Source organism: Amblyomma maculatum, chromosome 4 (assembly GCF_055883805.1).
Source record: "Amblyomma maculatum isolate TAMU_Amacu chromosome 4, ASM5588380v1, whole genome shotgun sequence".
Taxonomy (NCBI): Eukaryota; Metazoa; Arthropoda; class Arachnida; order Ixodida; family Ixodidae; genus Amblyomma; species Amblyomma maculatum.
This window is the reverse complement of record NC_139347.1, coordinates 117,905,672-117,932,052: the sequence shown is the minus strand read 5'-3', so window position 1 is coordinate 117,932,052 and position 26,381 is coordinate 117,905,672. Positions and strand designations below refer to the sequence as shown.

The following is a 26,381-nucleotide window of genomic DNA, read 5'->3' as shown; positions in this document are numbered from 1 at the left end:
AGTCATTCGCTCGAGGTTCCCATGGGCAGTTCTAGCGCCTTCTTAACGCATCTTGGAATCAGGCAGACTAACTTCTCTTTTTCGCCGGCCTTGATGTCCAGGTAGGGCGTGGCGTAGCTGATTCTGCTTATTACGTATGCCTGGATTAGTTTTAGTAAATTTATCTCCTTGAGGCCTCTTCCTTTAGTGGCGACCCTCCTCAAGAGCCCGAGGGTTTGCATCGCGTAACTTTCTAATTTTTTCAGGACCTCGCCGTTATGGCCGTGGGATTGAATGACCATCCCCAAAATTCTGATCTGATCTACTTTTGGCATCGGTTTGCCCTCCACCTGGATATGAAACTCCCCGCTATTCTTGCAGCGGAGGTACTTTGGGTTATAAACGAACAACTCGGATTTAAGCGGGGAGCACGAAAGTCCCCTTTTAGCCGCGTAATCGACAATGATGTCGGTCGCTGCCTGCAGGCGTTCCTCCGTACTCGCATCGCTCACAGAGGTTAATATCGTCCGCATACATGCTAAAATTTAGCCCCTTGCTTTGGTTAAGTTTACCCGGGAGACCTCTCATTGCCACGTTGAATAGAAAAGGCGATAGCACTGAACCCTGTGGTGTGCCTTTGCTTCCTAACTCTATCGCAGGAGATTCTAAATTTTGAAATATCATGCAGGCTTTTCTGCCCGATAAGAAGTCTTTTTTGTAGTTGTACGCTCTCTCTCCTACTCTGAGCACTTCGAGCCCTTCGAGGATAGCCTCGTGCCTGACATTGTCGAAGGCCTTGGTGAGGTCTAGGCCCAGGATCACTTTGGCGTCTCTCGATCGCGAGTCCATGATATCATGCTTTAGTCGGAGCATTCGTCCTGCGTGCACAAGTGTGGTCGTAAAGCGACCATTTCGTGCGGCCACAGGTTGTTTTGCTCCATGAAGCACCTTAATCTCGTCTGTATTACGTGCTCCAGCAACTTCCCTACGCATGAGGTTAGGGAAATCGGTCTCAAATTTTCCAATTGCGGTGGTTTTCCCGGTTTGGGTATTAGTATTATGTTTGCCGTTTTCCACTGATCTGGCAACTGGCTCGTTTCCCAAACGTTTCCAATGAATTGCGCTAGAAGACTAATAGAGTCATCGTCCAGATTTCTTAGCATTTTATTGGTAATCCCATCGGGGCCCGGGGCTGATTTAGTCTTTAGTCTACCAATTTCCGCCCTTACCTCTGCCTCCGTGATGGGGGCGTCAGGCGCCTCGTTGGGCGTGCCACCGCAGCTCGGGAGTGGGGAACGCTGGTTGTGTGCAACATACTTTTTTACTAACTTATTCATAAACGCCGCATCGTCTCATTCAAAGGCGTGTCTGACTTTTGCCAATCTTATTCCCGATTGAGTTTTTGAATTTGTTGGGTCCAGCAGATGCCGGAGCATACCCCACGTTTTGGAGAGATTCATGCCTCCCTCCATTTCGTAGCATCTCCTGAGCCAGTTTTGTTCGCACAATTTGATCGCGCAGCTTTCAATTTCCTTGTTAGGCCTCGCGATTCGTCTTCTAAGATTCTTGTTACACTTTTGTTTAACCGGAGATGTCCTCTCCCCTGATGGGGCTGGTACAGGTGGGTCACCGCCGCTTGCGGCGGAGGCTAGCCTGGCACTGAATTTTTATCTGTTGTAGGCCGTCATTGTACACGCCACCGCTGGTGGTGGACGACGGCTGTTGTTGCGGTGCGCGTCTTTCTTTCCCTATTCCTTTTCTTTCTTCTCTATATTCTTTTCTGTCTGCACGAGGCAGCGGAGGTGGCTCAGCTACAGAGCCAGTAGCAGGCCCGTGCATTTTCTTTTCCTTCTTCCTACAGCCACAACAACACTTTTGTTTCTTCAGTCTGCGTTCCATGCTTTGTTTAGCGTCCCACATGCGGAGCAGTCGGCTATTTACTATACCAGGAGCGTCGTCTCCTACCAGCGTCTTTGTCACCTCATCAACGTGGCTTTTGAGTGCCTCCGTCCATTCCTCAATGTTCTCAATCCGTTCTAATTGCGCCGTTGCCCTGATTTCTCTAAATCCCAGTCTGTTCCTTCTTAATATTTATAGCCCACCCAAGAAAAAGAAAATTATATTTAGGGCCCTTATGCGCAAAGCCATCAAGGTGGCCGGGAATAATCCCGCGCTGTTCCGAGATTTCGGCAACTTCTACGCCTGATAGCCCAGATTCTGCATTTATCGAGAACGCGAAGCTATTCAAGTTCGTCGAACGCTACTCCCGCAAGCGGAACGCTAACTTGAAGAAGGCGGACGCCAAGTCGGCTGACCCCTCAACACAGCCAAACGCGGCTGCGCGCGTTGCAGCACTTCACGGCGACCCCCAATAAGCCCGGACGCGTTTGGAAACCAAAACCGCTTCCGCGGCTTTCCCCCGAAAACATCGTTATCATTCTGAAGCCCCGGGTGAGCGCCGCTCTCAAGGATGTGTACCAAGCAGCGTTCGCGGCCGACCTGGGCACGCAGGCCGCAGCATCGGTCAGCCTGCTCCCCACGTGGTAGCATCGCGGACAAGCTTTTGTGACATTTCGAAATTGACTCACCCAAGGGTCGGCTTCCCACGTACGGCCAGCCGAAAGTCATTGGCGATGTGTGTCGCGGCGTCATCACCGTAACCAGCCACGAGACCAATGAGTTACTACAAAACAAGATTCAGTGGCGTGCTGGAGCGTTTTCGATATCCGCAAGCTTAGAAACTCACACGTCGAGACGCTGACTTTCGTGGGGAAAATGGTGCCGCGGTTTATTCATTACAATTCAGAAGTGACCCTTGTGCATGCCTACAAGAGAACTGTCCCGACCTGCGTGCGGTGCGGCACTGTAGGCCGCCGGACGGACACATGCCCCTGCCCGAACATCGAAAAATATGGCCTGCGTGGCTAACGGGGCCGACCGCCAATGGGGTCAAGGCACCTCACCAATGCACTCCGTGCTGTGCAGTCTGTGGGCAAGCCCACTCTAAATACTCCCGCGAATGCGCAGGGAAATTCCGCCAGCTCAAAGTGCCCGGCCTCAATGCTAAACGCCGTGCACCCCTTGCAAACCGGCGACCTGGTATGCAGCAAAGGCATCCAGCTTGAGGTAGCAATGGCGGAACGCCGCCTGGTGCTCCCGCCACTGACCTCAAGACGCCATCCAGGAAGAAGAAGGCGCCTCCAGCGGAACGAACATCGACCACTTCCCAGCCCTCAAGACGGATGGCGCTGCCGGCGCCCGGGCATCAGCGCCCCAACATGGCAAACAACAGGTGAGCAACTGGGCTTGGACCGTCTAGTCTTCTCCCCAACCACCCTCTGTTTCCCACTCACCGTCTTCGCGCTCGATGCGGACTGCAAAAAAACAGATTCACGTGCTCCTGGCACAGAAATAAATTTTGATCAACAAAATTCAAAATTTAGAATCAAAATTGGCGTCCGCCGCTTTGAGCCCGCAGAACTCGGACGTGGTGGTGAGCAACGAGAAGCTGTTGCCAGCCCTAGTGATAACTATCTCCGCGATGGAGGAGCGCTTATCCTCCAAAATGCGATCTATGATCGAGACAGATATGGACGAGATTTTCACCAAGGGCATAAGTGCCACACTCGCGGTGGTCTCAAAACACACCTCGGACAAACCCCGCCTCCTCCGTCGGTCGGGGCGCATTAGGAATGTATCCCGTCCTGCAAAATTCAACCGTCAGAACACTGACTAGGGCAATGAGGAGAGCTGCTCGCTCCTGCCACCAACCCCTTGTTGCCGCAGGTAGCTGGCTCTGGGGCAGCCACTCCGTCCTCCTCGTCCCAAAAAATGTTTAATTATGGCGAGACACCTTAGTCAAATATTTAAGGCCCGTACTAAGCGTACCAATTTCCGCATCTACCTTGAAACCTTCGAGTCTGTACCAGCCGTGGTTGCTCTCCAGGAGCCAAGCCTGGGTGCCGCACTTTCAAATTACACGACGTTCCAACAGGATACCGCGTCTTGTCTTCTCGTACAAAAAGCATGCACAGCCAACTTAGTGGATCTCTATCTGCAACCAGATTATTCCTATGTAATGGTGACTATCCTACCACTCCGCCGCAGGGACCCCCTATTGCATGCACGCAACGTGTACTGCTCTCCCAAACTCAAGCGAGTGACATTTGTGAACTTCTTCAGCCGTGCGCTAAGAGTAGCGGGTCGCGATCCCCTCCTGATCGTGGGCGACTTTAACGCTCCGAGTCAGCTGTGGGGGTATCGCAAGGAAAAGTCGCGTGGACGTAAGCTGGCGGAATTTACGTCTACATCGGACCTCACCCTCCACACTGGCCCCGTCCACCCAACACGACTAGGAAACTCCCTGACACGGGATACGTGTCCGGACTTAACCTTCACTCGCACCATAAGACACTCAGGCTAGCTTAACACAGAGGGAACGCTCGGTAGTAATCACTGCATCCTTAACATTACAGTACAACACGCCCTCTCAAACTCCAACAACACAAGCCCGTATCCCAGATTGGACAAAATTCAGGTAAAATTTTGACTCACTTGATAACACACCCATTTCCGAGCAGGGCTTCTCAGCATGGTCCCAACAGCTGCTGACACACCTTTGCCCGCATGAAACACAGATCCAGCTGTGAGCGACGGTCACGGACATGGATAACCACCTCCTACACCCCTGGGAAGCCCATCGCAGCCTCGTCCGCTGTTGGTGATGCCAGAAACACAACCGAAAGTTTAAAGCCCGAATTGCCGAGCTTCCCCAGAAAGCAGCTGAATACGCGGTCCATCTCGTCGACTCCAACTGGGTGGATAGATGCAGCACGACCTCGCGACAAATGTCCAGCCGCAACACATGGCCCCTCTTTCCGGTCCTCATCGACCCAACCCAAACGCGAACCGAAACACAGAAACATTTGCAGAGAGCCATGCATGCTTTCTCTGGGAACGCAATTCAACTGGCACAGAAACTCTGGGACTAGTATATGTGTACAGCCCAAGACCCCCGTGGATCAGCATACTCTAATGCAGGCAGAGAGAACACACAGCGGGATCAACTTTTCCAGCCTCCATGATCTGCGGGCGGCTCTTGCCAAAATAAAACGGGCCACTGCCCCGTTTCCGTCAAGCTTTTGACGAACCTGCCCGGCTCGGGATACCAGTATCTCCTCGAATACATCAATGCGACTTGGCGCGGGGACACTCCCCTGCCAAGCGACTTGAAAACGCCTCTGGTTAACCTTTATTCCTAAATCAGGGAAACTAACTGACACAGATAACCTCCGCCCCAATTCTCTCTCACCTCCTGTGTGGGCAAACTAATGTAGACGACGGTGTGGGACCGGCTATCTTTATATCTTGAAGAAAAACTTGTATTTGCGGGCACCATGTTCGGATTCCGCCCGCACAGATCCGCTCAAGATGTCCTCTTGTAACTCAATCTGGAAGCCCTTGACCCACTCGAATGCCCCCATAATGACCGGGTAGTACTCGCCTTAGATCTAAAAGGGGCATTTGATAATGTAACACACCACATCATACTCACTAACCTTAGCCAGACCAACTGTGGCCTCAACACATTCCAATACATAATTTCTCACGGATCGTCAATTGTATATTCGCATCTAAGATAATGAGCATGGTCTGTACCTACTCGGCACGCGGGGAACCCCCCAAGGCGCGGTACTTTCCCCGCTGCTCTTCCATTTGGCTATGATCCACCTGCTTGCCCAGCTCGATGATGTCATTGGTGTGCAGCACGCCATGCATGCCGATGAGATCACCCTGTGGGCCACGCATGGCAGCATAGGGGACAGTGAAACCAGCCAGCAAACAGCTGCGATGATAGTTGATTGCTACGGCTGCTGCTGCGGTCTTGAGTGTTCCCCACAAAATCAAAATTTGTGCACCTCCTTCCCTCGCCAAACTGCACAACTCAAAGCACTCTTTCTTTAGACAGTGGGCCCAAACACGAAGCTGACGAGATACGGGTACTCGGGCTCTATATCCACAAAGACGGTCAGACACTACATTGGCCAAACTCCGTATGGTGGAGGACCAGGTGGGACGCATGGTTCGCAGGGTTTTAAACAAACGCGGGGGGTTACGAAGTAAGAATGCCTTGCAGGTGGCAAACATCTTCGTGACCAGTAGGATTCTCTATTCGACACCTTATCTCCACCTACGGTAACCAGAGGAGGACGCCCTTGAGGTCACCCTTCGAAAAATTATTAAGCGTGCCCTGGACCTCCCCGCCAGTACTTCAAACAGCCGTCTTATGGCCATTGGGGTGGTGAATATTTTCTAGGAACTCCGCGCGCCTTACAAACCAGTACACGCGTTTATCGCAAATGGAGTCAGGTCTCCGCCTTCTTGCTCGACTCCGTATCGAACACACCACTCTCATGGAAGACAGGTTTCGCATCCCAGAACTATGGAGACGCGCCATCTGTGTGCGATCTCTTCCAGCCAATATGTCACACAAAGATCATAATGGTCGGTGCCTGGCACGAGCGGAAGCTCTAGCCCGACATTATGGCAGCAAAACAGGTGTAGACTACGTGGACGCCTCCGGACCTCACCGCGGGGGATGGTACACGGCCGCTCTAGTTCACAACAGCAAAACGGTTAATAGTCTCACATTAAGAGCCCACAGCACAACACGCGAAGAAGAGGTGGCGATTGCTCTCATGGTCTCACACTCCGATTAAAATACATAATTACCGTCTCGCGAAGAGCCTGTCGGAGCGTCAAACAAGACTGGAGTCCCTTTCTAATCTATCAAATCTACTCAAATTGGATACGGGATACCGCCCCGCTAACTGTTACCTTATATGGGCCCCGGCTCATAGGATTTGGCAGGAAACGAGGCAGCAGACGCAGCCAACCGCGCGCTCTCTCACCAGGTTGTTTTCTCCACCCCACCCGATCAGGAACCCGATTTTAATCCGGTCTACACCTTCAAAGCTATCCCGACGTTCTATAAAAATTGTCATTGCCTTTACCTCAGCCTGTGTAAAGGCCTCAAAAATGTGAGTGAACGGCTCCTTCTCTGCCTTTTCACCAATACATTGCTGTACCCGGAAGCCCTAAAACATTTGGACCCCTCCTTTACTGGCAGCTGCCCACACTCTGGAGCGGTGTCTTCTGACATCTATCACATGGTATGGGCCTGCCATCCCCAACCCAACCAGGGAGGACTGGAAGGTGATAGCGCTCGGCTGCCACGATTTACAGGCCGAACAAGCCTTAGTTGGGCGCGCCCGGGCGGCGGCAACCGCCACTGGTGTCCGAAACTAGGGACCTCCACCTAGTGCTTGTAAGGACTGGTCTCTTATGGACTGATCCAAACATACCTCATATCCCTTGTATAGTCAATAAATGTTCTTGCCATCACCACTACCACCACCATCAGCAAGTTTGAACTCAATTATACCGTGACACAGCAAGAGGGTCATTCAAAGGTGGGATTCCGGAAAGTCGTCTCCACCAGAGGTAGCGAAGGGTCCATGGTGATCGTCCCAGCACCTCCACCACCCTCTTAAGGTTTATTTCACAGGTGCTACTCCAGCTTAGCATGGTGCGATGAGAGAAAGTTCTTCATCTTCATCTTTCCTCTCATCAACGCTTTCTAACAATATATATTTGGGATAATTGGTAGCGGTCTGCTGCAATAATTCTCCTACCGGCTTATAATACAAGCACCAAATCTAAGACAATGCACCAGGGAACACAAACCGAAGAAATAAGAAACAAAGGATATTGAACCTTTCCGAATTGATGGCAAGGGCGAAGATGTGTTTTAGCACCCCTTCCCCGCCATTGCCAGTGATTGAGAGATTATCGGCCCATGCCAAGCAGGATGAAGAGCATTCATTGAGACCTGATGGTTGTGACGAGGCACTTCCGTTTGATCAGTGAAAGCTACAACTGTCTGACATATCTCCAGTGAACGCTCATTGAAGTCTAGAGAGTAAGCCTTGTGTGATGTCTTAGACGATATAGTGACGGCGTTATTAAATCACAAAGATAAAACAACTATGATTCCAGCAATGAGGGGTAGAGTTTTGTCCCCATTTTAGTCGGATACTAATCAACTCTACTGTTGTTTGAAGCACCTACTTGGCATGAACTCTGGCCTCTTTGGGGGATAAATGTGTCTTGGACCTCACGTTGGGAAGGCGGCTGCTATGAACCGGCAACGGCACCAATCTTTTCATTTTTTCTTTCCTTCTTTCTCTCACCCCTCTGGCTATATAATACCCCTTGAGCCGAAAATAAACCGGCGTTCTTTTGGCCTGGCTAGCTGTCTGATGCATCACCCGGAAGCGGCGTTACCATTGACTACGCCTTTCCAACAGCGGCGTTCCCATTGACTACGCCTTTCCAACAGTGGCGACGAGGCTGAAGCAAGGATATCGGGCCCAGGACAGCGCCAGACATGGGTCACAAGCTACCGGACTTCGATGAGGAAAAAGATAAGTGGCAAGCTTACCTGGTGAAAGTAGAAGCGTACTTTGAGGCCAATGAAATCTCAGCTGATGCAAAGAAGAGGGCTTTACTCGTAGCCGCTCTTGGGATAAAGACCGTTCAAGTTTTTTGCAGTAAAGTAGCGCCAGCAAAAACAATTTCGTTGAGCTACGACAAGGTAGTCGAGACCTTGAACAGCTACTATGATCCTACACCAAACGAAATAGCAGAAAGTTTCAAGTTCTTCAACCGCTATCAGAAAGAAGAAGAATCCGTGTAGGAATTTATTGTCGCTATACGACAAATAGCACAGAACTGCAATTTTTCGTCTATGCTAGACAGAATAATCAGAGACCCCATCGCGTGTGGCGTCAGATCAAAGAGTTTACAAAAGCAGCTTCTGGCAATAAAAGACCTGTCGCTAAAGGAAGCAGAGGCTCTAGCACTAGCAGCAGAAAGCGCCGAACTTGATTCGCGAGGCATAACCGGGGAAGCTCGGGATCCAAACGTGTTCAAGATAACTCATCGGCGCCAACCAGAGATACGAACGCAATGCCAGTGCTGCGGTAACTACGGCCACAAGACTGCAGTATGTCGCTTTAACAGGTGGCAATGTTTTAAATGCAGACGATACGGGCATCTAGCGAAGATGTGCTCAGCGGCTGACAGCGTTAACAGAACTGGTACCATGGAAGCACAGAAGCGGCAGGAATCGGAAGACAGTGATAGCAGTACATCGCAGATATGGTCCCTCCGTACGGCGGCGCAGACGCTGCTACCGCCCATTCAGAAAACATTCACATGGAACAGCGTTGACCTAAAAATGGACATTGATACAGGATCCCCAGTCTGCGTCATTTCAAAAGCTATTTATGACAAACATCGCAATGAGTGGCCTCCGCTCGCGAAATCGCCGATAAAATTATCGTGCTATCTCGGGAAGCTACCAGTGCTTGGCGGCATGAACATGGACGTGCGTTATCAAGCAACTACAGTGGAATGCAATCTGGTGGTGTTAAACTGCAAAGGCCCCAGTCTTTGTGGCCGGGATTTATTGCAGAAACTGGAGGACACCGGAATGACTCTCCTGCACTTTAAGGCGCAGACCAACATGGCCAGCACGATTCCGCCAGCTGCCCATCAACCTGCCTGGGAAATGCTGCTATGCTGATCTTTTCAGCGAGAGCACCGGACTCTTGAAAGGCCCGCCAGCACGGATTCATCTCAAGAGCGGAGCAACCCCGAAGTTTTTCAAGGCAAGGAAGGTTCCTTTTGCGTACAAAGAAAAAGTGTCACAGGAGTTGGGTAGGCTTACGGAAGCAGGGATAATATCGCCTGTACCATATTCGGAATGGGCCACACCCATTGTTCCCGTCTTGAAGAAGGACGGCTCAGTGCGCCTTTGCGGAGATTTTAAAGCCACACTAAATCCTGTGTGTGATTGAGCAATGCCCGCTACCAGTTATTGACGACATGTTTCCAAATTTAGCAGGAGGAGAACGGTTCAGTGTGCTAGACCTGCGAGATGCCTATATCCAGGTCGCGTTGGACGAGGAGTCGCGGAAACTGGCCGTCATCAACACTCAAAAAGGGCTATACTGCTACAATCGGCTACCATTTGGAATCTCTTCTGCGCCAGCCATCTTTCAGCGGCAAATTGAATCCGTGCTCCAAGGGTTAACCGGCGTGCAGGTCTATCTTGACGATGTGCTGATAGCTGACAAGAGCCAAGATAACTCAAACCTGAAAGCAGTACTGCAACGCTTCAGGGAAAATGGCATTAAGCTGCGCGCTGACAAATGTCGCAAGCAGTAACATATCTCGGTCACCGCATTGATAAAAACGGGTTGCACCCGGTTGAAAAGAACATCGATGCTATCAGACTAGCCCCTTCTCCGCGTAATGTTAGAGTTGCGTGCCTTTCTTGGGTTTATCACTTTCTACCATAAGTTTCTCCCTAACCTGTCCACCTTACTTGCGCCTTTGTATAAGCTACTGACGAAAGGAGCCAGGTGGATGTGGAGCGATAAAGAACAAGCAGCATTCGAAGTGTCGAAAAAGGCTCTTTGCGCAGCCCTTGTGTTGACATATTTCAATCCGAAGCTCGAACTACTTTTGAAATGCGATGCCTCGCCTCACGGTGTGGGAGCGGCACTTTTCCATCGCATCAATGGGGAAATGAGGCCCATCAGATTTCGGTCCCGGACCTTAACTTCGGCCGAAAAGAAGTATTCTCAGATCGAACATGAAGCGTTGGCTCTCGGTTTTGGTGTTTCACGTTTCCGGGACTACCTCCTTGGCCGGGAGTTCACCCTGGTGACGGATCATCGGCCACTGCTCGGCCTTCTACGAATGGATCGACAGACCCCCATCATGGCCGCCGCGAGAATACAAAGGTGGGCTCTTCTGCTGGGAGCGTACAAATACAAGCTGCTTTGCAAATCCGGTAAAATGATGGTTAACGCGGACACCCTAAGCCGTTTACCTCACACTTTGCAGGAAACGGAGACCGCACCGGAAGGAGACGCAGAGTTCGTCCTCGCCATCGACCAGTGGGATCAGTCGGCCATCACTGTAGAGGAACTGCGGTCACTCACAGAAACGGACGTGGTACTAGCACTTGTCCGCAGGTACGTCCATGAGGGTTGGCCCAAAGCATGTTGCTCCGGTAACACTGAGATGTTGCATTACTACAAAAAGCGACATGAATTATCTGTTCAGGATGGCCTCCTACTGTGGGTACATCGTGTAGTAGTCCCCAAACAGGCGCGCGGTAGACTGCTGATGATATTGCACGAAGCCCATCAGGGCGTCTGCACCATGAAGAAGGTAGCATGGTCCAAAATTTGGTGGCCGGAGATCGACCGGGACATTAGCCGAATAGCCGATGAATGCCGAAACTGTGTCCAGGCTTTACCTATGCCTCCAGCAAGTGAATCAGTAAACTGGCCAGCTACAGAAGAAAAATGGCCCCGATTGAACCTCGATTTCGCTGGACCTATCAGGGACAAAATGTTGCTGATCGTGGTTGATTCCCACAGAAAATGGGTCGAGGCCATTCCACTCTCGCGTGCAACGTCAAGCAGCACGGTAAACGCGCTTCGTACGCTCTTCAACCAGTTCGGACTACCGCGCACTGTAGTAACTGATAACGGCACGCCCTTTACCGGGTCGGATTTCGCCGAGTTCATGAACAGGAATGGCATTGACCACATTCGAACACAGCCCTACCACCCACAAAGCAATGGGCTGGCAGAACGCGCGGTCCGAACGGTTAAGGATGGGTTAAAGAAGACGCCTGGCGTGGATCTCTCAACCGCACTCGCACGAGTTTTGTGTCGATACTGGAATGCCCCAAGGCAGTCGAGCCTATTACCTTCAGAAGTACTTTTAGGTTATCGACTACGCACCAGGCTTGACATGTGTTTGTTTTCCTCTCAGGAACAAACCTGTCCAGAGCAGAGCAGCTACGCCAACTTCGGACGACGCCAGCGGGAGTTTCGCTCCGGGGGACCCTGCACTAGTCCGTAACTACGGTGTTTGTGACAAGTGGACACCCGGAAAGGTGAAATCAACAACAGGAGCTCGACTAGTCACCGTCAAGACGGAGGATAATGTGGTGGTCCGTCGTCATGCTGATGAAATCCGCAAGCGCAACGTCGAGGGATCCACACTCACGGGTACAGACAGTCCAGCAGCAGAACCAGTGGACCATCCGCTGGCTATTCAGACCAACGCATCCACGTCAGAGCCCGCAGACCCTGCTCCCCAAGAGACACAGCTGCGCAGGTCAACCCGGGTCAAGAAACCCGTGGATCGCTATGGTTATTACGAGGAAGTGATGCTATCGCCATCTTTGAACCGGCAACGGCACCAATCTTTTCATTCTTTCTTTCCTTCTTTCCCTCACCCCTCTGGCTATATAATACCCCTTGAGCCGAAAATAAACCGGCGTTCTTTTGGCCTGGCTACACTGTCTGATGCATCACCCGGGAGCGGCGTTACCATTGACTACGCCTTTCCAACAGCGACGAAATAAAATTGCAGACTTCCAATTTGATTTATACAACAATGTGCGCGTTATCATATATAGAGTCGGCCTGCTGTCGCATCTCACATGCGTAGATTTATAGTTGCTAGACGACGGACTGTTGTCCTCGAATTCGTTTTCATTTTGGTTTTATGGAACGTGAACACTTTTACACGTGTCTTGCTGGGTGGTGGTGCACCCTACAGGAGGTTGACTGGAGATGCCCTTCGTAGCGTTGGATTGTGTGAAGGAGGCAGAAACATATTAAAAAGAAGGTGTATCTTAGTTCCAGGCCCCAAAGGTGCCCCGAAAATGCAGTTCGTACACACAAACCTTGGACACTTTCTGCCGTAACGCGTACTTTATTACCGAAGCATTACTAGTATACGGCACCTACTGAGCTGTGTGCCTGATCAGCCAATTTACAGCAAAGCTCTATTCTTCATCACCTATCTTTCAGCCATGTTTGAAAGACATTTAGAAAATCACTTGTTGATAAAAGCCTGGACTGTAGGAAGAATATAAGAAACTGGCTCAGCCTTACTCTGTCACCAACGTAGCGATTTCCATAGCCTTTTGCTTCGTAATATTGTATCCGCCATGATCTAGTGAAAAGCCGATGATTCCCAACAAATCTTGTCTATAACGATACATGACTCCTTCGATTTCCTGGAAAAAAAGAAAACCGTAACATACGTGAAAATTTATTGCAGAACTGAACGAGTCATGTTTGCATATTTATTTATTTATTCACTTAAACACGCCAAATATAGATGCAAAGAGGTAATAGATATAATCCCGAACAAATAAATGCCAGAAGACAAATCAAAATAACTTAAAAAAAAAAAGAAAAAAAGAGAGTCAAAATATATGAAAAACAAAATGATGCATACTACAAGCAGCAAAGCCAGAGTGAAACATAACATCATCAATTTTCTCAATAAAAGAAGAAAGATACTTTCGGTCGCATGATGTGCGATGAAAAAGCGAAAACATTAAGGTTTTAATTTTGCATGGCAATGCCTACTTTATTACAGGCGATATGTTGCGCGGTGAAATGTGTGAAAGGGTAACAAGCAAATCATTGCGAATGGACCTATGATGAATCATGTTTTGGAAACAACACAGGAATGAAAAATGTGTCTCTGTGGAAGTGATATTAGATGCGGGGTAGACTTCAGAGCGTTTGAACATACCTTTTGCTGATATTTAAAAAGCATCGAAGGGCGTTCACTTAAGACGACCTAACTACATTACCTCGCGCGACTTTTCAAACAAATTGAAACAAAGCTAACAACTGGTGGACGGTGCAAAGAAAGCCAAAATTGGCACAAGGTTCCTCTAAAAATATTATTGTTGAAAATGGAATAAAATAAAAAGAAATTGTCATCGTTAGGTTGAGAACTCATTTGCATGTGAGGCTGGCAAGCAATACATGGGCTACTAATGTTGTCACGCGTGTCATAGGAGCACGTAGTGGACATGGCTTGCTAGCAGCTGTTATGGATATATGCTGGTGTTACAGTGAGACTAATGTAAAGACTCTATTAAAAATGTTTGAAAATTTGCCGAATGAAAATCCGGCTTAATGGCGCTATCGCGTTCACATTTAGGGCGAATAATAAATGCCTTCCTCTCTTTAAGCCCCATTTCCCGTAGACAGGTCAAATCTTTAACATCGCAGTCTCAGAGGGAATAAACATTGCGAATATTCGATCTCTGAGCTTATGTCTGTGCTCTCATTGTTTTATCCATGTGTTACGAAAGTGGCACGCTCTAATAGAGACTAACTGTTTGGAATTTGTGGCAAATGTAGTTCTAAGCTTATAAATTCTATAGAGAACACACGCCAAAATACATTGGGTTATTTTTTGTATTACATTTTTTTTTTGTGGAGGCATGTTAAAATAAAAGCATTGTAGTATGGTTTCTAAAATTAGTCTTTTATTTACATGTTTTCCTGATGTTTCCACACGCCTACACCGCATGGATTCCAGGACACGCCCACCTAGACGGAAATTAGCCTGGAACGCCTCAGCTCGAGGATACGCTAACCGGCACCACTGCCAAAGCGTTTTCGGAGAGCCCAGGTAGTACCCAAGAAATATACTGACATCCTCCTGCACTACAAAGTATGATTACAACATGGGTAGGCTATCACCAGAATTTAACTTTGTGACCTGGTGTATAGGCTGAGTAATTTTATGCTTGTTCGTTGCCAATCTCCGGAGCGGCTGAAGCCTCTCCAAACGTGGTCATTCGGCAGTGAAGAAGCAGTGGACGGTGACCAGATGACGGTCAAGAGGAGAATTATATTTACACAAGAAAAATAGTATACATTGGCAAACTGTAAGTTACAGCAAATAAAGTCACACAGACAACTGTAACTTAAAAGAAAATAAAGACTCACACAGAGAGAAGTCACTGTAAAAGCCCTTACTTTCCTACTGAGTGTTTCCGTTAAAGGCCTAGGGCCCGTAGATACATGCTAAGCACGGAACCTCAATCTTGACTGCCGAACCTGGTCCGAGGACCGCTTTTGGATGACAAACATCAACAAAGACCCGAGGACGGTATCCTTATGTGATCCGCCACGAAAATGAAGCAGCCAATCAACTTAAGGCCGCTGTACGGTTGCTTTTTAGACCCGCTCCGCACGCATGCGGGCGCACCGAGACGACCGGTTCGGAGGGGCATACAATAGCGCACACCCGCATCCTTCGCCCGCAGAAAAGTTGACTCAATCTCAACTTTTTGCCCGGACGTGCTGATCAGCAAGGTGACCGGATTGCAGCTATTGGTTGCTCAGTAGGCGACGCCTCTGGCTCCTCCTCCTCCTCGATTTTGCCAGGGCAATATGGCCGCCAGCGGTGCGAGGCGAAGCGTAGATGGTAGTAGAATGGAATTGAACGGCGGCGCAACACGGAAACGGACACAGACAAGAAGGGGACACCGTGTTGCGCCGCCGTTCAATTCCATCATGCACCAACTCGCCCCCCAGGCCGTTATTCTGTAGATGGTAGTGTTGGCTCTGCCGCAAAAACCAATATACTTAGCGCGCATTGCTAATACTAGTGTTCCTATCGACTGTGATAATTCCACTCAAGTCGTATCTTATGCGCCACTGTTATCTGCGCTGAGCTGAAGACAATGATCTTCCAACCGGCGAAGTGTACTATGTCGCACCGGTGTCACGATGTGTCTGTGATTATCGCTATCCGCGAGGATCTTCACGGCCGACGGCCAGCAACAGTAGTTCACGGTGATTTTCAAGCGCACGAATCGGCTCCTTAGCGCATCGAAAAGTGCCCGGGCAAGTGTTGCGAAAGTGTTTACGACTTGAGCGACTGCCTCCTAGCAAGGAAGAGGACTGTCCATGTTTGCAGAGTTCGTCACACGCTGTGTTTCCCTAATGCTGAAATTAACTTGGTGACAGCTAGTCTGGCACCCCTTCCGCTGGTCGCAGTGTCCGCAACAGAAACGAGCACACGACGTTGTTTCCGCGACGTGTCGATCACCTGTGTTGATCGCGGTCCATGTATGTGCGGCGCTTGTGCGAGCCCTTCCCGTGCGAGCGCCGAGCCCTTCGACGACGTTAGCTGCACGGCTTTCGGGCTACTAATATGCCACTATTCCGCGGTTTGCGCTTTCTGCTGATATGTGCTGATACAACCAAAAGAGAAAAAAAAAAACATGCAGTGTGTTATATACCAGGTGTCCTAGCTTTCAGAAAATCGATGTGCCCTAGCCCAGTGAAATAATCCAGCTGCGGGCTGTTGAGAGTTGCATGGCCTAGGCTGGTGTTTAATTATTTAGCCTTAAAATGAAAAAGGCTATATAGTTAACATTTAAATTATTGGCTTCAAGATCAATTAGTATCAATAAGCAAGTAGCAAAATGTCTTCCAAAACAGCTGACAGAAATGTTTGCACCAAGGTGCCTTCTATTTTGCATTTTTTTTTCTCTGTCTTGAACGGCAACAAACCCAACAAATAAAGTGTCTGCATGACAGCAATTCCTCTTCAATGTCCCGCCACGTGGCTCAGACAACAAAATTGGCTTTTGTCAGAAGCGCTCTCCATGGTGTGGCTTTGCATGATGTGGGTGAGAGATATGTGTGAGCAGCTAGCCATATGATAGCTCGATTTGGAAGCAAGCTATGGAAATCATGCCATGAAGCAAGCATTGCGGGCAGCTGTTTTTCAGCACTATCTGTAAACTTAGAACTGATGCTTTGCTCCTGGGGCCAATAAATAAGTCACTAATTAGTTTTTACTACCTGCAGAAAAACCATGGCATATGGAAAGCCACTGGAGACTAGGGCAATCAACTCTGAATAGTTGTCGGTTGGTTTCACTAGCCTAGACCAGTCTACCTAATTTAAGGTAATATTAAATTTAGCCGGTATACTTGGTATGCATGGTTTGCTGGCGTCTCTTGGGGTCAGCTTCAAGTGAAACGGTCATGATTCAGCTGTGGTCTTAACTGATATGGTGGAAGCTGTCCTGTAGTCTCTTATCAGATGCTTTGTATTGGAAGGGGGTGCATGCTTCTGGGATCATGATGAGAATAAGCAGCACTTTGAGGTCAATGGTTTGGTTTGGTTTGGTTTGTGGGGTTTAACCTCCCAAAGCAACTCGGGCTATGAGAGACACCGCAGAGGAGGACTCCGGAAATTTAGACCACCTGGAGTTCTTTAACGTGCACTGATATCGCACAGCACACGGGTGCCGTGCTTTTCGCCTCCATCTAAAAGCGGCCGCCAAGGCCGGGATTCGACCCCATACCCTTGGGAACAGGAGTCGAGCGCTGTGACCACTGCGCCACCCCAGCGGGGACTTTGAGGCCAATGTATACGAGATGGCTAACTATAACGTGCATTACAAGTACACATATAACACACTGCTTCCTGTACTTTCTCCTGTCGTGACTTTGAGTAAATTCTAAAGGGCTTGATACCAGTGCATTGTAGGGATAGCTCGTGGGAAAAGAAAAGAGCAAACTGCATGAAGAAACAAGGAGAACAAGAATTGCTTCATAGTACAAGTGCATTTATTCTTTCCTATTGTCCTTGTCCTTTAGCAGTGTTTTTGCCAGCTCCACAAGACCAATATTAATGCGTTGTGTAAAAGTTTTAAGGACAAGTTAAGCCGAAATATTCTCCACTGAACAAATTTTTGTTCCATGAAACACAGTGTTGTAATTATCTTGCACACTTTCCAAAGAGAAATGTCCTTCTTGCGTCCCACAGTTTAAAGACACACAGCCTGGCTGTTTGTGTCATTACCGTAACTAAAAAAGAAACAGGTTTACATATACAGCTACACCTCGTTAAAATGTATTTTGTGACCCATGTAATTTTCATTATTAAGCACAGCAATGCTTGCAAACAAAACTGCCACTCTGGTACCGAAGTTTCTATTATAGTGTGTGAGGGCTTTTAAGGCTCTTTGTATTCGCGTAGGAAAGTAAAACAGACTGAATTACATGGCTGTTACTCTGTGAAACTGCCATCATACCGTTCATTGCATTGTGTACATTGTTTTTGTGAATTCATGAATTGTGAGGCACACTGAGACCTTCAGCTCACACACTCTGCTTCCCAAATTACTTTTTCTTATGTTAAAATAGTTAGCAGTATGTCACCACTGTAAGGCTTGGCAGCTCATTATCTAGTCATTGCTCAAAATGAATTAAGCTGCCCGCTTAGATTGTAACCATTCTGTTATAACCTTATCCTGCAAAGCTAAGGTAACACTCTGCATAGGTGCAAAGCAAAGCAGCGAATCTGTGAATGCAAACAGCAAATCCAATCCAAGCAGAAAAGGAATGAATTCAGATTAAGTTACATGTGACCTTAGTGTCAACAAATCAGGTGCTACATCCATGCCTCAGAGCTTTCATAGTGGATCAACATCAGCATTATAGAACCAATACCTATGTAATAATGCTCAACACATGATGAAAAGATAAGGTAATTAATCTTTGCAAATGTGGTATGAGACCCTGCACAATGGTGGCCATACAGCAAATGTAAACTGATATGTGAGAAAACCCAGTTGATGACTTTGCAAGGTGCAAAAAAGTTTAGGCGAGCAGCAAATGCAACAAGGACTAAAACAATGTAATGCATTCTACATTGTTGCAGGATTTGCATACATACATCATCGATATCGTAACGAGTACAATGCAGCGATCACTGATCGGAGCAGTTCCACGATCTACTTTCAGTTTCGTCCTCTTTGTCCTCTGTTCCTCTTTTTCCTCTTTTCAGAGAGGCACGCGGCATTACCTCGAAAGCGGCGACTCGACGCTGGGAGTGTCCTCAAATTATGCACACAGGATAAACAGGGAACACAAAGCTGCACACGCGCAAAAGATCACTCCCTCTCATAATACGGTTTCATCCGCACTACATGAACAATTTCAGCACTTGAGCGCCGCCGTGTTGAAGATCGTTGGCTCCGAGCAACAACTTCGTAAGTCACGTTACTAAGACGCCGAATGACCTCGTATGGCCCAAAGTAACGGCGAAGTAGTTTCTAGAAGAGTCCTCGACGGCGCACTGGTGTCCACACCCATACAAGATCGCCGGGTTGATAGTGAACGTCTCAGTGTCGGAGGTTGTACCGATTGGCATCGCGATGTTGTTGATGTTGAATACGGCACCGTGCGAGCTGGCGCGCTTCTTCGGCCCGCTATAGAAATATGTCGACGTCTGCATAGGCGTTGGTGACATCGTCGCCATGACTTATGGGTAGCATAGCGTCCAACATTGTGGTGACGGGACGACCGTAGACTAGCTGGAATGGCGCAAGGCGCGTCGTCTCCTGTTCAGCCGTATTGTATGTAAAAGTTGCTTACGGAAGGACTTCATCCCACGTGCGATGATCAACGTCGACGTACATGGAAATCATGTCTGCAAGCGTTCTATTGAGCAGTAGTCCTACGATGACTTGTGCGAGTAAGCCTGAAGAGAGCCTGCATTAGTTCGGCCGTAAAGGCTGTATCGCGGTCAGTAATAGAGAGTTTTAGCTTACCGTGATCCGCGATCCGCTACTGGGATCCGCCACTGCACGTTCCACTGCGCATGCCCAGACCCCCCTTGCTGCTGACAGATGGCGCCACATACTGGATGTCGGCACAAAGACCTGCCCCGTCGGGACCAATCAGCTTGACCGGCCCCGCCCACGCGCGGTAGAGAGCCACGGTGGCGGATCGCGGATTACGGATCACGGTATGCTAAATCTCTCTAATAATACCCGATGGGGCACCGTGGCGCAGTACAATGGCCTTGAGAAAAAACTGGGCTACTTCAGCAGCAGTTGCACGGGAAAGTGGCTGTGTCTCGGCATATCGCGTTAAGTAGTCCGTCCCCACTACTATCCATCTGTTCCCTTATGTAGACGTTGGGAACGGGCCCAGAAGATCCATGCCCCCTTGCTGGAAAGGCACCGTCGGTGGAGGGATCGGCTAAAGAAGCCTTGCAAGCTTCAGCGGAGGGGTCTTTCTCCGCTGGCAATCTCGGCATGTTCTCACGTAGTGCTGGACGGAAGGCAGCAACTTAGGCTAATAGTACTTTTGCCGAATGCATGCTAATGTTCGCGTGACTCCTAAATGACCAGCCGAAGCCTCATCGTGGTATGCGTGTAAGATTTCTGGCCGGAGGTCGCATGGCACAACGAGAAGAAAGGTTTCCTTGTGCTGAAAGTTTCTCTTATATAAGACGCGATTGCGAATGCTGTAGGAGGATAAACCCCGTACGTGGTTTACATCTATAGCTACATCAAGGCCTTCGAGATGCTCAATCAGCGGGCGTAAACCGGGGTCAGCCCATTGACACTTGCCAATGTCGGTGGTCGTGACCACAGCAAGAAACGGGAAGTCATCGTCTTCTTGGTCGGGAGGGGCAGCATCAACTGGTGCACGAGACAAGGAATCGGCGTCGCGGTGCTTACGGCCGCTCTTGTATACAACCGTAATGTCGTATTCTTGGAGACGGAGGCTCCACCTTGCAAGTCGTCCAGAGGGGTCTTTGAGGTTAGCTAGCCAGCATAACGAATGGTGGTCGCTCACAGCCCTTAGAGGTCGGCCGTAAATATAGGGTCGGAACAAAGTTATGGCCCAAACTACCGCGAGACATTCCTTTTCCGTGGTTGAGTAGTTCGCCTCTGCTTTTGAAAGAGAGCGACTTGCGTAAGCGATGTCTTTCTCAGTGCCATTTTGCCACTGAATCAGAACGGCACCGAGTTCAGAATTACTGGCATCGGTATGAATATCCGTAGCAGCGTTTTCGTCAAAATGGGCAAGTATCGGGGCGGCCTGCAGTCGCCAGCGCAACTTGTTGAAACCATCCTCTAAATCATCTTGCCACGCAAAAGGAACATTGTCTCGGGTAAGACGCGTAAGAGGCTCGGCGATCACTGAAAAATTCTCTACGAAACGCCTGTAATAGGCGCAAAGCCCCAAAACCTTCTAACGGACTTTTTGTCGGTTGGGCGCGGAAACGTTTTCACAGCAGCAGTCGGGATCTGGTTTCATGCCCTCAGAAATAATAACATGGCCAAGAAAGCGGAGCTCCTGGAATCCGAAATGGCATTTCTGCGGTTTTATCGTCAGTTGGGCTGAACGCAGTGCCTGTAGTACCATTCGCAGTCGGTCAAGGTGCTCCTAAAAACTAGCCGTGAAAATGACATCTTCGAGATACACTAAGCACACTTGCCACTTCAGTCCAGAGAGAACGGTGTCTATCATTCTCTGGAAGGTTGCTGGGGCAGAACAGAGACCGAAAGAAGCACTTTAAATTCATAAAGGCCGTTGGGGGTGACGAAAGCTGTTTTCTCTCTGTCCCTTTCGTTCACTGCTATCTGCCAGTAGCCATTCTTGAGGTCAAGCGACGAGAAATATTTGGCATCGCGTCCCAGGCAGCACATTTCCTCGGCCCAATAATGGGGATTGATTGAGGATTACTGGCCCACAAGTGGCCCAATGGTGCCATTGAGCTACCAATAATGTGCAGCCACGCTATACCATAATCATTATTGGCCCAGTGAACTTCACCCATATCCGTTATTGGCATTCAACCGGCTAACAGCGGTCAATAATGCCCATTCATATTGAACAGTTTGCATTATTGTATACACAATGAGGCAGCCTGGTCATTATTGGCCAACCAGCTGCAATGGTTTGGCGATATCTTCCACACCATGGTATAACCTGGTAAATATTGTCCGGTCAATAACAACGGCTTCTCAATATTGAATATATCTAGGCATACAGTAGTCAATAATGTCCAACCAACTTTGGCGGCTTCTTAACATTGTAATATCTTGGTTTCTAGTGGTCGACATTGTCTAATGAGCCTTGATGGCTGGCCAGCATTGCACATATCATGGCATAGCTCGGCTAATATTGTCCGGCCATTATGGTTGCCTCGTCAACATTGAATATATCTTGACATACATTGGTCAATATTGCCCCACCAGCTTTGGTGGCATCCTAACATTGTATATATCTTGGATTATAGCGGTCAATATTGCCTAATGAGGTCTGATGGCTGGCCAGCATTGCACATATAATGGCATAAATAGGTTAATATTGTCCGGCCACTATCGTTGTCTGGTCAGCAATAAATAAATCATGGCATATATTGGTCAATAGTGACCCGCCTTTCATGACGGCTTGCCAACAATGTATACATATACATTATATTGTTCAATATTGTTCGATGAACTGTGATGGCTAGCCAGCATTGCACCCTGATGGCATAGGTTGGGCAATAATGTTCTGCCAATATGGATGGCTTGCCAACATTGCATATATCTTGACATAAATTGGTCAATATTGTCCCATCAGCTTTGATGGCATCTCAACATTGTATATATCATGATTTCTAGTGGTCGATATTGTCTAACGAGCTTTGATGGCTGGCCACCTTTGCACATTTCAGGCTGCGGCGGCGCTAAAAAAACAGCAGAAGCAGCTCTGACCGACACAGACATTTCTGATGCTTGTATCCCAATATGACAGTGTTTTTGGACTAATTTCGTCCCAACTAAATTTTTCGCTGGCCCGGACGTCAGTTTACGTTCAACTGTAGAAGATATTCATACGTCATACGTAATTTGGGCCACCATATATATAACGTTTATTGGGATTAATGTGTAGATTGTCCTAAAATTGTTTGACCGAGCTGACCAGACAAAATGCACAGAAGTGCCCATCACGGAAAATGTAGAATATATTTTTCTGAATACATTTTTCGTGATTCGCTAATTGCTGTGGATGACCTGCGAATATACTTGACAATTTTGGTAGAAAACTCGTTTATTTACGACTTTAGGCACAATTAATTGTTATGTAAAATTCTGCATATATCTTCGAGACAATTCCTGCAGACTAGAGGCCCGGATGTCGATCGTGCGTCGACGTATCTAACACAGATAGTGTTCCAAACTTTAGCCAAGTGTTGAAAAAATTCTGACAGCACGTGGAATCTACACTGCAGAAATTAGCGAAGGCGAGATTAATGCTACTGTAATGGTGCAGCACGTATCATTATCGTTATCAACTAAACTCAGCGTCATTACCGTTGATACTGTCATCAATGTCATTATCACTAATTGCAGCGTCATTCTCGTCGCTATCCTCGCGGTAGACAAGGAGAATTATATATGGTGCTATTTTCGCGATCCAGGGTTTAGCGCAGTTGGTTAAAGCGTTAACTAGGCTAGGAATTCGATTCCCGGTGGAGACGATTTGTTTTTCTGATCTCGTCAAATCAGGATGATTGAAAGTGATTGACACATCAATGCACAGATCCGATGCACAGATATATCCATGCACAGATCCCGAACACATCTCGCGCACAACTCTCGCGCACGAGATTTCGTTCCATGGGCCTATTTATACGCATACGAGTGCACAAGCATACGCGCACGCTAGAGCACACATCTGATCTGACAAGCAAAAGTTTAATAGATGCGTGTCCGCGAAAAAAATCCTGCGCAGTCAAGAAACGCAAGGTACTCAAATGCAAAGAACGCAACAGAACGTGTGTTTCGCTTGAACAAACACCAGGGGTTACGTTTGGATAGTAAACGGAGAAACGATCGAATATATTGGGTGAATCCACATCCTGTAAATGTTTGTCCATGATTGGGAACACGCATGCGTAGCATCATTATTTCCGCCTTTTTTTTACGTGATGGAAAAAAACCCAACATATTCAAGCTATAGCAGAGGTGGGAGAGATCGATCTCGCTAGCCAATCAAACACGCACTGCATGATTCGCCATTACCCTAGCTGTTTCCGGCATTCAGCATAAGCACCGACTATACCACGCCTCAGTGCTAGCTGTTCTTATAGACAGATATGTTGGGCTGCTTTCAGGGCCTTCGAGTTCTAATATCTACTAAACACAAATTTGTGCTGTACTCTTTTGCGCTCTGCTGTGGGCTTCAGCAACAGACAAAGACTGAACGACTTTGGCCATCGGTGCAGCAGCGCATAAAATATTTCAGCTCAAAGAAAAAATACAAGCAACATATATTCTACGCTATGCCTAGCTAATTCACTTGACTAAAAAAGAAATCTGAATTGTCCTGGAATGGTTCGTATTCTAATGCGACGTAAATCGCACACTGCCAAAAAGTTGTGCACATATAAAAGATAATAAAAAGAATCGACACCACTGCATGGGGCAAGGCAAACGAAAACAAAAATAAAAATTTAGAACAATTACCTACAGTGTAATGAATGCGCGCACACGTGTCGCCAGCATATATGGTAACAAAATTGAAATTGCATAATAACGATGTTCTTTACGGAAGTTATTTTTGTTCGAAAGCTGTAATATATGGCTCATAATGATACATTTGACCACAGCGTTTGACAGCGCTCTCCTAAGCATTGTTCAGAAACTATTCTTCAAACATTCATTGCCTTATTATCCAACCATATAATCACCGCACAGAAGGCGTTTCCCTTCAGAGAACTAAATAATTCTATCCCATCGTGTCAACCAGGCAGCAAATAGCAATTCATATATATTAAAAGTAATGCGAGTGCGTTACATTAGCAGTTTTGGGCCATTTTTAGAGAACACCACTCTCGAAGAATTTAACACATGATTGAGAATTAGGTTTCCTCTCTGAAATATTCTGCCGCTTTCACAAGCGCTGCTTCCGCGGGCTGAAAGATGATTATACCGCGCTTCTTTCTGAGGACTACCTTGTCCCAAGTTCTTAGATATAGTTTCAATGTTGACCCTTGCTTTCTTTCTATTTTTTCAATACTGCCAATTTAGTTCTTCAGATCTTAGCTCGTCCAGTATTTTGTATTTCTTGCTGCTTTATATGCCCACGCTTAGTTCTACGCGGATTTTTGTTTGCTCTAAATGTCCACCTGATTTGAAAACAAAAATAAAAAAGAAAATACATGGGAATTTTTAACCTTGAAGTACCCGTAGTTATGGTCGTTTTCGCTTTTCTTTTCCTTAATAGGAATACAGCAAGTATACGGGCTGTTGCATCGCTCAGTTGCGCGTGATGACGTTTCAAGAGCACTCCGTCATGAACAGCGACCAGTGTGCCATATTTAATAAAAAAGTATGTCCATTTGTTCGAACCGAGGACGATTCCGAGAAAACTGAAGATTGTTTTACGTATGTGATTATTATTCGAAACACTGAGGTAAAGCGTATTTTGCATTAACAAAAAAAAAATATAGCGAAATTATCATTCCACTGAAAATGTTACTGAGCCAACAGTCGAGGCGACCAAAGAGCTTCGAACGCACTCCTCATTGTTTTAGCGAAGCCAAGGGCAAAACTCTGCGCATTCGTCCTCACAAGCTTGGCGCAAAGAACATATGGTTTCTATTCTCTCGTCCTTTCGTCGCCTCTCCGCCCGTGGGCCTTGACTAAAGCAATTCTCCAAACCGCTTTCAACTTCCCGTCTTGTAGCTTTTTCTCCACGTGGAGCAGTCATCGCGGAAGGGCAGCGACCTTCACTGCCCTCTCTTTCTTCCCGGCTAGGCAGGCGTTGCTCACAATAACCCCCACTCTACTCCCCCTCACTCTTCTCTTCCTTCCCGCCAACTTTCCTGGCCGGCAAACTCTGGGCTCACGCGGTCCTGCGGGACCTCTTTCATTTCTCTCACCCCCTTTCGAGCTTTATGCCTACTCTTTCGACAGATCTCAAGCAAAAAAAAAAGAGAGAGAGAGAAAACACAACGATCCTTCTGCCCCCTTCTAACCGTGCCTCGAAACTCGACACAAGCGGCTGATTCAGAGGCGTCTGGTCGGCCACACAATCCCCACCCGCTCGTGCTGCTCCAGCTCCAGCAGCTTTGGACAGCAGAACCGAAAAACCAAGCCTTGTGAAAGTTCCGATTCGTTTTAATGGCCATGCCTGAAGGAGGATAGTATTTGTGAGTAACACCAGCATTTTAAGTTGTTTGTTCATAACTGAGCTCTCTGAGATTATTTCTTGCTTTGTCTCCTTGTAAGATCGCTACTTTTTTTTACCAGGTGTATAAAGCATCAGATCCGTGGGATGTACTTTGCGTGGCAACATTCATTTTGGATTGTTGCAACTGAGGTCTGCGAATCTGCGCTAGCCGTATGGTAAGATACGTTTTTTTGCATGATTTGGTGCTGTATGTTGTCAGCCTTGACCCTCATGTCAATATTCGATATGCTTGCGAGTACGGAAAGTCATTTATTTCGACCGCACCACGCCAGTCAGTTCTGAACTGTATTTTCAGCGCACTATTTTGTATGCATAAACTCTGGTCATAATGACAAAATTTACGGCGCAGAGGTGGCCAATTTGTACAGTTAAAAGAAAAACGTGGTCCTGTAAAACATCACGCGTGTTTTGTGTGATTTTC

At 47.8% G+C, this 26,381-nt stretch overlaps 1 protein-coding gene across 1 annotated transcript; it reads left to right on the top strand.

Annotated features, from left to right (window-relative positions):
- Window positions 1–3,221: 3,221 nt before the first annotated feature.
- LOC146192218 (uncharacterized) lies at window positions 3,222–12,496 on the top strand. The gene is made up of 4 exons (XM_084600431.1): window positions 3,222–3,271; window positions 10,709–10,853; window positions 10,957–11,087; window positions 11,899–12,496. Exons 1-4 carry the CDS (start codon window positions 3,222–3,224, stop codon window positions 12,494–12,496), a joined length of 924 nt encoding a protein of 307 aa, XP_084456557.1.
- The last annotated feature ends 13,885 nt before the right edge of the window (window positions 12,497–26,381 follow it).

Coding starts and splice junctions, on each gene's coding strand:
- LOC146192218 (XM_084600431.1), top strand. CDS start 3,222: ATGGCGCTGCCGGCGCCCGGGCATCAGCGCCCCAACATGGCAAACAAC. Junction 10,854..10,956: donor GCCGCCGCGAGAATACAAAG/GTGGGCTCTTCT, acceptor CACACTTTGCAG/GAAACGGAGACCGCACCGGA. Junction 11,088..11,898: donor GTACTAGCACTTGTCCGCAG/GTACGTCCATGA, acceptor TTTTCCTCTCAG/GAACAAACCTGTCCAGAGCA.